Here is a 14,061-nt window from a genome sequence, read left to right as displayed (position 1 = left end):
TAAAGAATGTAAGTAGCTTCAGGATAGGAAAAAAGAGAATCAAGGACTGCTCCTCTAGTTTTCAATGGTAGGATGAGTTTTTAACAAAATGTCTCACAATCTTTCATAGAAGAAAAATGATATCAATGCTATACCAACTAAAACAATTAATACAGATATATGCCTAAATAATAGACTAAGGCTTCATTTGGGACGGCTTTTTTATTGCTTCTTAAAACAACTTTCTAGTTTAAAAATTAAAATGTTTATACTAGAAAGCTGCTTTAAGAAGCAGTAAGAAAGCCATCCCAAACGAAGACTAAAATTCATGAACCTTTCTACTGAGATTACCACAATAATCAATAGCTACAATATAAAAATTTCAATAAAGGCATGTTCGATTTTCCAAGAGACTCCAACCATCAACGTTTTGATAAGGCTTGCTTAAAAAAAGAATGACATAAATAAATGACAAGCCAAGATAAATATTATCCTAGGAGAATAAAGGATTAGAAAATGTTATTGTCCAATACAAATTATAATTCTTGTGTAGTCAGCAAATGAGTGGTAATGCAAATTATTAGTTCTGGATGAAGATGAAATAGGTACAATCCATGAATCCACAAGTTGGCCATGTTCGCAATACACAAAAAAATCCAAATGGTCCTCAGGCTTATAAAAAAATTACTGAAAGAGTTGTTTTGATCTGCTAGATAAAATCAAGAAAAAGTATCACTGTAAGCACATATATATTGACACAAGGAAATAAAATTAATAACGTGCATTTGTACAGCAGCCATGAACACCCCTATAATCAACATTTTCATATATAAGCCTTTGCCCTGACCAAATGCACAAAAAAAATTTAACATTTAAAATCTGAATTGCACATTTTCATTTGACAAACGAAGCCAAGTTTTCTACCACTAAAAATAATCTAAGCAAACAACAGGAATTAAAAATCAAATGGCCTTCGAACTATCAGATCAAAAGTCATAAAGCCTCGCCTGCTCTACTTGTAATCTGGTCACCCACACTCTTGGTTCCATCCAATCTTAATTTTTTCTCTAATTCTACAGCCCTTACTGTTTGGTTTCTTCTCACTTTCAATATCCCCTCATCATCATACGTAGCAGGAGCAACAAGCAATCTCCTAGATCTGCTGTTAAGTGATTCATTGCTTCGGTTAAAGCCAATGTTGACTACACCAATAGGCAGATCTTCAGGCTGAACCAGAAGGTCAGTCGAATTTCTAACACCCATCACCCTACCATTTCTAGGAGGTCCAACTATCTTCAAAGGAGGAAGAGTATTGGTGGGAGGAGGAGAAGAAGAGCAAGAGGAAAGAGAAGAACAAGAGGTTTTCTTTACGCTCGCAGGTATCTCTTCTCTTTCCTTTGGCCTGTCAAGCTTGAGCTTCACAAGCGTACTTTCTGTATCGATAACGGAGCATGGAGTGCTCACAGTCCAAACCCTAGCCGGCACCGTCCGACTGAGAACCTTGAGTTGCTCTACGATCTCCTCCATCGCTGGCCGCCGATCGCTGCAGGATCGAACACAACTAGCAGCAAGAAAAACAAGCTGCCGTCTTGCCAATGGGTGTCTCGGTGGAGCTATTCTAGGATCAAAGATCGCCAAGACCTTCCCTTTCTTAACGAGCGGCACCGCCCACTCCACCACTGAAGGTGGGGAGTAGGAGACATCAATGGCCTTACGGCCGCTGATGATCTCGAGTAGAAGAATCCCAAAACTGAAAACGTCGGTCTTGGTGCTCAGATTCTCCGGCGTGATGTAACCGGGATCGAGGTACCCTAGAGTCCCTGCAGGCGGTGTGGACCGGACAGACGAGTTGAATCCGCCGGCGTCGTTCTCATCTCCATCACTTCGAAGAGCGAGACCGAAATCACCTAGCCGGGCATTGAACCGATCGTCGAGGAGGACATTCGCCGACTTCACATCGCGGTGGATAATCGGCGGATGGGAGGAGTGAAGCGCGAGGAGGGCTTTCGCCGTCTGGAACGCGAGGCGTAGTCGGCGAGCCCACCCTGGAGGGCGATGGTTGGAGTGGAGGAGATCGTAGAGAGTACCATTCGGCATAAACTCAACAACAAGTAGCCGTTCCTTCTTTCCGCCGGCAGGAGTGAAGCCGACGAGGTTCACAAGGCGGGGGTTTTGGATATTGGAAAGGATTTCAATCTCGTTGTCGACCTCGTGGGCAGGAGAAGGGATTGGACGGCGCGATGGGCGTTTAACGGCGACGGATCTGCCGGAGCGGAGGACAGCTTTGTACACGGTACCGTGGCTGCCGCGGCCGAGGAGGGCGGCCTCGGCGAAGTTCTGGGTGGCGGATTCCAACTCCCTGTAGGAGAAATTCCGGATGCGACGATGGGAGTGAGATGCGGCTCCTGCGAGGCTTTCAGCAACATCTCCTTTGTTGTCGTTGCCTGCATAGTCAGTCCCCGCCGCGCCAGAGCTGTGGGCATTTTTAGGCTTACTGCGATGCGATTGGAGTATAGGTGAGAAAGAGGAAATGGAGCGACAGGTGCCAATCGAGGAATCGGCTCGGCATGAAAGATAGCCCATTGGGTCAAATGTCAGAGCAAACTTGGCGAATGGGAGAGAGAAAGAGACGAAGGAGGAGAAAAAACGGATCCCAAACTTCTTCTTAGAAAATTCTCAGGAAGAAGCAAAGAGAAATATAGAGAGAGATGATTGCTCTCTGCTTATCCAGGATCAAATCAGCGGAGGAGAAGTAGCTTATTAATTCAGGGATATTTTGTTAATCGGACGATTAATAAGTAGATGCCGCCAAGAAATAACTCATTTTTTGTACTGCGACCACTTATTTAATGAGAGTACGGTTGGTATCCTTAAGCCGGTTAACTACTTGGCTACTTAGACCAATTATTCATGTTTCTTGGAAGCTACTTGTAATGCTAATTTGGATGAATTTGCACCACTCTTGATGTTGGATTGGATGTAATTAGCAAATTCGAGTACTATTTTTTAAGAATTAATCACAAATATTGCATACCTCATAAGACTAAATTGAAGTCATTGACTCAATTTAATTTAATCAGCGTCTAAATTATCATTGCCTAATTATGACATCTCTTACAAGCAATATTATGAGAAAGGATGTAGGTAAGGTTAACCCATGGGAATATGGAGATCAAGTCGACGTTGGGTAGGAAGTTGGTCTGATATTGCCCCGTTAGATTGAGAGAGGGTGAGTAATGATTTGAGACATATATCTAAACTCGATGATGATTCGATTATGAATGATGTCTTGTGAACAAGATGTGTGCTTTAACTTAACTTTTGATAGGGCTGGCATAGAAGAATTGACTTTGGCTAAGAAGATTAAAGAATGGTTCGACTAAGAGAGGAACTTATGTGGTCTTCCCCGTCAGGGAGGGCGACTACTTGGAGGACGTGGCGAATGTGGTCCGCTATGCTACAATAATAAGCTCATTCCCAGCTCCTGAGTGAGTTATTTGAACAGACTGTCTTGAAGAAGAGAAAACTCTTCTTTTGTGTGACCCAAACGTAACATGTAAGATACCTATGAGATGGTACCTACACAAATAGTCATGAATGTACATTTAATTCCCTTATTTATTTGGCCATTTGTCCATCAAATGCCAAGAATTTTAGATAAATGAATCATAAATCAGAGAAAAGATAGTGAGTAAATACAAATTTACTTACCTGAATCTTCTATGAGGTTCATGTATCTCTAGAGACCTAATAATCTAGTCAATAGGTTTCTCTATAAATACTGGCATCGAGTCAAGGAGATACTTTTTATTTCCAACTTATTATCCTTGAACAAATTCATCGAGATACATTTTTCTCTCTTCTTGGTGTTCTAGCTTCCAATAAAGTTGCTTTCAAGAGAGTGCAAGCTGCATTTGGTATGTGGAAGAAATTATGTCGAGTAAGGACATTGTTGGAAAAGAGGCACGAGTATCAATAGATTTGATCGATCGTACTGTTGGTACTCTACTAAAGAAGACACGTGCTAGTGTTGGGGATCTAGTTGTCATTGAGGATGATCTTACTGCTAGTCATATAAGGATGAAGGAGATGGTCGCTCCCATTCTTCCAATGGCGGGAGGGATGATTGGTGAATATGAAGGATCTTTGGATGAAGAGAAGAATCGTTCCTTTCTTCTAGAGAACATGCGAGTGTGTGTGGGTGAAGTAGGGGTGTAAGTGAGTCGAGCTGACTCAAGCTCGATTTGTTTATGGGATCGCGAGCCGAGCTGATCGAGCTCACCAGTCAAGCTCAAGCTCAAACTCGAGCTCTTTTAGTAAATGAGCTCAAGTTTTGAGCTTGAGCCTAGCTCGGCTCGTGAGTTTGTGAGCCATCTCAATTTTATTACATTTAAACATTTTAAAAACATTAATAATAAATGATGTATAAATCTCACTCCTGCCTATATTTTAAATTCTAACCTGCGTGTATTTCAAGAATTTTCAAAGCGTTATTTTGAAATATTCTACTATGTCTCTCTCTCTCTCTCTCTCTCTCTCTCTCTCTCTCTCTCTCTCTCTCTCTCTCACTCACTCTTGAATAATAAATGCTAATACCTCTATGACAGTACAAAAAAAACCTACTCAATCTCTCTCTCTCTCTCTCTCTCTCTCTCTCTCTAAATGAGCTTGTTAATGAGGCTTAAAAGCTGCAGCCTTTTAAATTCCATCAATCAATATACATTTATTACATTATAGATAGCTACAGCTTTATTTTCTCCTAAATGAAAACCGGGTGGGAAAATAAAAACTGGGCGAGAAATTAAAAACCGGCTCGAGCTCGTTTGCATTGGGTCAAGCTCGAGTTGGAGCTCACATTTTGAGCTTGACTCAAGCTCGAGCTCGACTTCAAGTTTGCTTTCCGACTAATGAGCTGAGCTCGATAGTGCTAAAACTTGACTTATTTACACCCCTAGGGTGAAGCTGCTCTAATGGAAGTGAGTGCCCCATAGCAGAATGTAGTTGTTAATGATACTATCATTGATGTTAAAAAGATTATCGAAGTGGTTGTCGAGGAGCCGACTGGGGACAAGAACCTCGAGTAGATGCTGAATTCCTTTTCGTATACCTTGTACCTTGACCTTGCCTTTCGCATATAGCAAATTTCATTGGAAGAAATTGTTAAAATGTTGTTAGCCTTGGAATCAGCAGTTAAGGCCAAGGATGTGAGTGAACACAATATCGATAGAGAGGGAGCTGCTGTTGCGAGTGATGGTAATCTGAGAGGTGCGATGAATTTAATGAATGATTACATGGATGTCATGTGGATTCATACAAAGTTGATGGCATTCGAGTGGTGTTTGATGCTAAGTTAAACTAAGCATGAGGGATTTTATCAAGGAGCTCAATATATTATGGAGTATATTGACAGGATGGGAGCACTGACACTTAATATGGTGAAGGATTATGTGTTAGAGCGTGTGCAGTGTGATCGTCGTATAGGATGATTTTGTTTTTCTTTTTCCATTTATTATATTTATCTACGAACCCAGGCATGATTGCCCTTTCATGAATAAAATCGTTGGCTTCTTGAAATGACCTGCAAAAAGATTTTTTTTTTTTTTTGTCAAATAGGATGAGATGACAAGTGTTCCATAAATTTTGAGAATTGCCATTATGGCGGTTGGGAGCAAGTGCGATATGGTTATTTGGATCTTGTAATGATGAGAGGGAATGGGATTAATCTTTTGCATTCAATTTTATTTGGGATGTTTTGATCCTACATACTAGGTTTGGATGATAAATAAGAGAGGTAGGGCCATAGGATGAGATATTTGCTTTATCTCTTTTATTTTCTTTGTAGTTGAATACCTATGTTAACATGTCTTGCTTGTGTAAGTGTGCGAGTAGGTTCCTTTGAGAGGACTTGTCTAGGATTATCCTTATGGAAGAGTACGATGTGTATGTCTGTCAAGGTTTTTATTTTTATAATGAAAACTAAATGGTAAGATCGGCGAAGGAAGGCGAGCGAATTATCTCTATGCTAAATGGAGAATTGGTCTTTCTCGTAAAGCACTTGATGTTGGGGCTACAATTCCCTCTATGAACTGAGATAAAGAAAGTCTCGAATTTTTATGAAGTCATTCCTACTTAACTTTTGCCAAACTTTGTGGTGGTGGTTATGTCATTTTCTTCTTTTCTATGGGAACGAGATTTATCATAATCATTTAACTTATTCGAGAATCTTTTCACGATGAAGGCATCCCAAAAATGCTTCATCCAATTTTTGCATGCATTTGACAATACAGTAGGCTTGACGAATAACATGTGAGATTGGAAGATGAAGTTTTTCGTTATTTTGTGTGCAACCAGATAGAAGGTGTTGATTTCTCAATTAGCACTAAAGAAAAAGAAGTTTATCCTTCTAGAATTATATTCTGAAGAGGAGTCGGTACTGGAGTTTGTGAAGAGTTAACTGTTGATTGTTCAACACCACATCACCTATCAAAAATTTTATAGGACTTTCTATGGTAAGTGACTCACTTGTCTTGATGAGGCGAAGTCTTCATCTCATTCTAATTATGTGTTTGTCTTTGCATGAAAGGTCATGGGTTGCAATTTTCCCGCATACTTGACATCTCTGAAGATAATTGTAATAGAGGTGATGAGGCCAAAGGAGAAGCTTTCTTTGGTCAGTTCTAAAGTTTGCTGGCAGATCTGCTCAAAGAATGTGTACTCTTATTAATGGCTTAGTCGCTCATCTATTTCATCGTCACTCTGAATAATAGACCAAAGACATCTAAAATGTGCACTCTTACTGTAGGAAAATCATGCATTACTAGCGGCCGAAAATTGAAGAATTCACCAAAAAATTTACTTTTTTGGTAGATTTTTGGCGCAACTTCACTCAACAGCGAAACATGCGTCGAAAACTTATTTTTGGAGAAAATTTTCATCAAAAATATTTCTGGCAGGCTTACCGGCATAATATATTTTTTTTGCGCTTCACAACACATATTCATAGATCAAAATACATTATCATTAAACGGTGAAATCAGATTCTGAGATAAAGCCAAACAACTTAGTACATTAAAGTAGTAAAAAACTACACATCCGAATAACCCAAACCCCGACAACAAACCCAAGCTTTTTACCCGCCAAAGCCATAAAGGGTACGCCCCTGGCGCTTGAGTGCATAGACTACGTCCATGGCTGTGACAGTCTTCCGGCGAGCATGCTCCGTATAGGTGACGGCATCATGAATAACATTCTCAAGAAAGATCTTCAGAACGTCGCGGGTCTCCTCGTAGATCAAACCACTGATCTGCTTGACGCCGCCACACCTTACCGGCCACCGGATCGCCGACTTCGTGATTCCCTGGATATTGTCTCGGAGAACCTTGCGGTGGCGCTTCGCACCGCCCTTTCCCAAACCCTTGCCTCCCTTTCCTCTGCCAGACATTTCACTTGTTGTCGAAGAACTTTTCAGATACTGGGAGAGGAGAATAATTGGTGACCGGCATAATATAATAGTATAATACATCATCTTTTAATCATTAGTATATGTAGTTTATTCGTCGAACATAAACCGGCAGATTAGTCCTACGGATTACCCGCTGAAAATTCTGACGTTAACTTTTCGATGAAAATTTGATACATTTCATCGTATCTCCATTTCCAGCCAAAAAATTTTGTGAAACCTATAGCAAAAAAAAATAAAAAACACTCCCTCTTATGTTTATGATTTCTACAACACAACAACCCTACATAAAAATATACAAATATCATAATCATTCAAACATTTAATACAAACAAACTGTTTAACATTCAGCAAAATAGTTTAATAACATATTTAAACAACTAGACATAAAAAATGTCCAACATATAAAATAGATATCAAGAAATAAGAAAAAAAATATCTAATTAGAATCAGTCTCCTCCTATACTTATGCTGCCTGCTTTCCACTAAACTACATCCTCAATTTGTGTCAAAGATATTATGATAGATTTACTGACATAAGCCAAATCTAATACCTCAACACCTTTCTTAACATAAGCCAAATCTAATACCTCTCATCGGGAGGCCACCATTTTATGTAAGGAAACCATCTAAGGCAACTCTCTCACTCATGAGCATTCTCATCTCTGAAAACACTTAACTTAATGTTATAATTCTTATTTAATGACCAACAAAATGCATTAAAAAACTACTAGAGGCGAACATCGGCGACAAAATGCATACAATTTACTTTGCAAACACTTAAATCCCTCTCTAGTCTTATCAATAAGAAGAATATCATCAACAAAATGCATACACCACGATACAATGACTAGCAATGATGTTGATAGAACATAGACATTGTGTATTGATAAGAAAAATAATATTATATTATTATATACAACCCATTATCTAAAAAATCAAGTTTGCACAATAGTAATTGATTCATATGATAATGTTTCATGTAACAGTTCACATGATATATAGAGATAGGGATTATTGATCTATAATTTTTGTTCATTTTCTTGAAGAAATATATTTGAAAGTTCATTTCGGATGACATTGTCCCTGTTATGTTTTCGAGCTACTTATTTAAGTTTCATGTGAATGAAATTTATTTGAACATGGAGTGTGAATGAGAATATGAGTGCATGGTTAGACTTCTCCATGTAAGGTACCATGAAACTTTTAGGAGTGTGATGGCCCTTGTTGGGGAAGATAACATAGAACTAGCAATGTGTGAAGGAGAATATTCATTCACACACAAGTTACCTACATGAAGGTGTTTCTAGGATTGAATCATTACGGTAAGAACAATGAATACTGAAGGTTGAGAAAGGATGAAGGTTTGAACTAAGGTTCAAATGTTGGTTTGAGCTAGATTTAAGCTAGATTGAAACCTAGCCTAAATGAGGTATGAAATAAAATTGAGCTAGTTCAAACTAATTTTATTCAAAATTCATTTCAATAAGAAATTTGTGAATTCATTAGGGGATAGCTACATATGTACAACGAATTGTCTAAAAAATCAAATTCAAGCCAAGTTAATCAAATTCAAGTTATGTCAATTATGTTGTAAATCAAAAGGAAATTGTCAAGTCTACAAATGAATGTATCCCGAGTAGGTGACTACAACTTATGACTTTGCCCTCATCATGTGAGTATGACTTATTAAGTCGGCTATATCATATCTTCCAGTGGCAAACTCCTTCTTTTGGGAAACTAGTGATCGAAAGACTTATTAGCTAGGTAAAAGACTTCCTTAAGTCAGAGATTCTAGTAACTTAGCAACCATATTTTAATATGAGAAATTAGGCTACACAACTTGACTTTTTTTAAATTTTTATAGCCACATATATAATAAATTCTATAATTCTCAAGATTCAATTTAAATGTAAAAATAAGGGGTTAGCAAGTGAGCTAAATTTATGCAATTTTTTGTACTTAAGCCTTTTTCAATAAAATCTCATAGCTTTTAACCCTATAATTTTTTATTTCTCCATTTCTTCTTCTTATTTTCATTTAGTACTTGTATCAAAATCTGATGCGATTCACTTACAATTATGAATTCAACACAATCGTTTTTTTTTTTCTCTTACATATTTCTTAAAGAAAATAAATAATGAGAACATTTGCCCAATTATATATATTATTAAGCAAAGATAGCTAAATTTTCTTTTAAAAAAGATTTAGATATATATCATACAATTCTTATATTTTTATATATCTAACAACTAAAATTTTATATTTATTTATATAATTTCTCAGTATCAAAATTATATTTAAATATGTATAAAAATATATATTTTAATTCAAATAAGTTAACACAAATGATATTTTAATATGATTTACAAATTAATTTATTATTAAAATAAATATAAAATTTTAGTTATTAAATATATAAATATATTCAGTTTTATTAATGTTTATTTCAAAAAAAAAAACTTTCTTACTTCTTCTTAAAGCAATTTTTTAGTACAATTTTTTTAATTTTTGTATTAAAAATTTATTTTAAGAAGCAGTAAGAAAATAATCTCAAATAAACCTTAATCATTGGCCGCAAAAAAAATTGTTTTTCATTAAAACTTTTTTAAAAAAGTAGTGAAAAAATAACAAAAAAAAAAAGTAGTCATAAAAGTATGATTGCTATCTAAAAATAAAACAATGAAAAAGCTATCCCAAACAGTCTCTCTCAGTTTCAACTTTGATCTCACCCTACGACTAAATTTTTTATTTCATTAGTTCTAATTTCAACTAACATTATTATTATTATTATTATTATTTAATTGCATGTGGTGCAGCACTAACGTGGTCAAAGAAAACAAGCAATAATGCCTTGCAGGAAGGTGCGAGCAAGAGTTGATCATAGAAGCATTAGCGTGCAAAACTTGGCTCCTAGCCTCCTATATTATAAATCACAAAGAGAAGATCAAACGTTAGTTCTTCCTCATTTAATCTGTTTTAAATATATATAGCGATTCTTATAGAGATGTTTTCACGTAAAAAAATATGGTGTCTTTTATGAACATTACACTATCTTTTTTATCTGATTGTATGTTGGTTCTTCGTATGAAATTAAGACGTTAAATTTTATATTTTTCTATCTCCGCAAATATTCCAAGACGTAACAATTACATTAAGGAACGTATTGATCAAGTGAACTTTTTGAAGACGTATCACCAATTATATATAGATAATTTATATCTTATAGATTTTTATCTTTTGTCAAAATAAAATAAACTTAATCAAATTAGTTTGGTAAAAAGTAATAGTTTTCATGGCACTTAATAATTTTTTTAATCATCCATCAACATAAACATATCCCAATCATCCATCAGTGTTCACATATTTTGTTTGTTTTAGAATTTGATTTAGTGATGACAATGGAGGCCCTCAAACGTCGCAACCGAACGTCATTTCTTCTGCCATCTGATCGCAGTTGAACAGTGCAACGTCAATATTGGTGTCGCACTGTTCACTTGCGCCATTTCTTTCTCTCTAATGAACTCGTCTGAGAAATGCGCGAAAGAAACGAGCGATGATTTGGAGGCAAAAAGGCGTTCCACTGGAGATGAATCACGGCACTTTTTGATTTTACTGCATTTTGCAGTGAAAAATGAGAATTTCGGTTGGAGATGCTGGTAATAAATAGAAAATATTTGTCCATCATTTATTGTTTGGATATCAAAGACATGAGATTATGAGTTACTTTAATTGAACATTAAATTGGTACTAAAGAGATCTTATTGGTTTTATTTAGTTTCATATTTTAATGATTTGATTTTTTATTTGTAGTTTTAAACTTTAGGTTGGTTCCAAATAAAAGTTGATAAAAAATAAAAAAATGAAATGCACACCACTAATTTGAGCCATGCAAATTGGATCATATGGTGTTTTGAGCTTTGTTAAACTTATCGATCGGGCAATAGAAAACATCCCAAATCTAATCATTTTTAAGGATTTGTTTGAGACATTTTTCTTCATACTTTGTTTTTTCAAGCCGCTTTCTTTTGGCTATTATTTTGTCATTGCTTTTTAGAAATTTTCTTACCGGAAAGCTATTTTTTACAGCAACTTTCAAAAAAAAAGTAACTTTTCTCATGAAAACTTTACAATCATATATCTTTAAAAAGAGCTACCACCGTCCCAAAAAAAATCCTATGTTAGGCTGATTTAGAAATGTTTAGAATTATTAGGTCTAGCAAGTTTGGCTGAATATTTTCATTTTTCTGCTAACTTGGTCAATATGAATGTTTAGACTATGATTTGAGAAAGATAAATAGCTTGTATATTAGGTCTAGCAAGATTGGGTTGGGCTACGTTAGACCATTTTATATTTTTATTTGAAAATACATATTCAAAGTTCGTGCATAGTTTGGTTGAACCTGAGAACGTTGTTAGATCTAAATTTGCTCATGGGCGACATCTTGAACTAACTTGCAAGTGTAATATGAATGCTAAGGAAATGGAGAGGCGAAATGGGCGAACAAGGAGAAGAGAGTTTGGAAGTACATTACTCTCTATGAATAGTAAAAATGGCAAGTAAAAAAAAAGTCTTTTCAATCCTATATTCATAGGGTTCAAAAAGTGGATAAGGCTCTAGTAGCTATATGTGGATAAATATCTTTAGTGTGGCTCTCGAAAACTTTGAGCGAGTGTCAATAGTTAATTACTTCAACTGTGACCTATAACTAATGTGTTGATTGAGTTGATGAAGCTGTTATTGGGTGTAGTGTAAGCAATCCTAAAATCATACTCAAAAAATTGGTTTATTTTTTTTCTAATTAATGAAGTATTTTTCTATTAATTATTGTAAGTAAATAAGCGTTATTTTTTCTTTCTCAAATCATATTCTAATTGAATTTCTTTTTCTCTCCATGCATACATATAATATAAAAAGTTCATTCATAAAATTTTTCTGTAATTGTTTATGTCATAAAATTTTTGATATTTTAACTAAGTATGTCTCAATTTTTTAATTCTAATTTTTAAAATATTTAAATATAGTTATAGTAAAACTATTTCAAATGAGTCAACTTACAAGCTAACTAGTCGAATCAAAACTGTCTCATATTGAATGTGTTAACTCATCAACCTCAACAGATGAGCCATTTATCGCTCAGTATACAAGCTATTTATCGAGCTCAATACATGAGTCATTTATCAAGTTGAAACCGAGCTAATTAATTCACGAATCAATTGGACTCAATTACACCCCTACTTCCAATCAAGTGCCAAATTAAGCTGCATGACCCCCCACTTTTTGAGAAATTATTCCGTGTGGAGATCAGATACAGAGAATTATCTGATTTGTAATATGTCTGATTTTCTGTTCACAGAGATAAAACTTAACAATTCTCTGTATTTGCACTCTTCATGTAATAATCTCTCCATCTTTTGATTCACATGGGATTCGCCCCATGCAGAATAATAAATGATGGGCATGGCCAACCATCTTCCAACCAGTTGTGTCGGCCAAACACTTTTTCGCTTTTTCCTTCTCGCTTTCTGCCTTTTTGTTCTTCCTTCCTTTTCTTTGTCCCCATTGATTTAATTGCGGTTGCATGTCTTAATTCGTAATTATTAGAATTAATTGAGAATTTACATGTATTTCGCAAAATATTTGTGTTTAAATAATATACTATTTAAAATAAGGTATGATGATAATTTAGCTCTTAAGTATATATATATATATATTTTATATATATAAATATTATATATAGTTTAATAGCTTAGCGTTGCGTCCTGGAGTATTCGTGGCGGTAGAGAAATATAAAGTTTAATAGCTTAGCGTTGTACGAAGATCCAGCACGCACATAAATAAAAAGATAGTGTGCGTAATTCACTAGAGACCCCAATACTTTTACATGGAAAACCCCTGAAAAAAGTGGGAAAAATCACGGGGCCTAGCCCAGTTTGAATGAATCCACTAGTATCAGTTGATTACAAATGAGGTCCTTCGGTTGGGGAAGTCCTTAACTTGATGTACATCTTATAGAGTACATTACATGATGAGAATACAAAAAATCACTACTAATGTGTTTGTTTGATCTGAAGGACTGTAGTTAGTGGGCAACATAAGTCAGAAGGACCGTAGTCGGCGGGCGACGGAGATCGGAAGGATCATAGTTGGCGGAAGACGGAGGTCAGAAGGACTGTAATCGACGGAGGTCGGAAGGGCTGTAGTCAGTGGACAACGTAAGTCAGAAGGACCGTAGTCGGCGGATGACGAAGGTCGGAAGGACTGTAGTCGGTGGGAGACGTAGTCAGAAGGATCATAGTCGGCGGGCGACAGAGGTCAGAAGGATTGTAGTCGGTGGGTGACGTAAGTCAGAAGGATCGTAGCCGGCGGGCAACGAAGGTGGGAAAGATGACGTCATGTAGAAATCCAGCAATGGACAGAAATCTAGCATCGGATAGATGTCCGACCGGCGAAATTCCGACAAGAGGCAGAAGTCCAACGTCGGGTAGAAGTCCGACGTTAGTTGGCGGCCGAGGAGAACTCCGACGTTAGATGATATTCAGGCAGAACTCTGGCATCACTTGGAATTCGAGTGAAACTCTGGCGTCACTTGGAGGTCGGGCGGAATTCCGGCGTCACTTGG

At 36.4% G+C, this 14,061-nt stretch overlaps 2 protein-coding genes across 2 annotated transcripts; both read right to left on the bottom strand.

The window, feature by feature from the left end:
* Positions 1 to 790: 790 nt before the first annotated feature.
* On the bottom strand, positions 791 to 2,734 carry LOC110094360 (serine/threonine-protein kinase-like protein At3g51990). Its single transcript, XM_020819579.2, has one exon. It carries the CDS (start codon positions 2,560 to 2,562, stop codon positions 973 to 975), a length of 1,590 nt encoding a protein of 529 aa, XP_020675238.1. The 5' UTR covers positions 2,563 to 2,734; the 3' UTR covers positions 791 to 972.
* Positions 2,735 to 7,108: 4,374 nt separating this feature from the next.
* On the bottom strand, positions 7,109 to 7,423 carry LOC110094373 (histone H4-like). Its single transcript, XM_020819593.2, has one exon. It carries the CDS (start codon positions 7,418 to 7,420, stop codon positions 7,109 to 7,111), a length of 312 nt encoding a protein of 103 aa, XP_020675252.1. The 5' UTR covers positions 7,421 to 7,423.
* Between the last annotated feature and the right edge of the window lie 6,638 nt (positions 7,424 to 14,061).

The sequence above is a fragment of the Dendrobium catenatum genome, unplaced genomic scaffold (genome assembly GCF_001605985.2).
Source record: "Dendrobium catenatum unplaced genomic scaffold, ASM160598v2 fragScaff_scaffold_745, whole genome shotgun sequence".
Taxonomy (NCBI): domain Eukaryota; kingdom Viridiplantae; phylum Streptophyta; class Magnoliopsida; order Asparagales; family Orchidaceae; genus Dendrobium; species Dendrobium catenatum.
The sequence above is the reverse complement of the archived record's forward strand: the minus strand, read 5'-3'. Positions and strand labels throughout refer to the sequence as shown.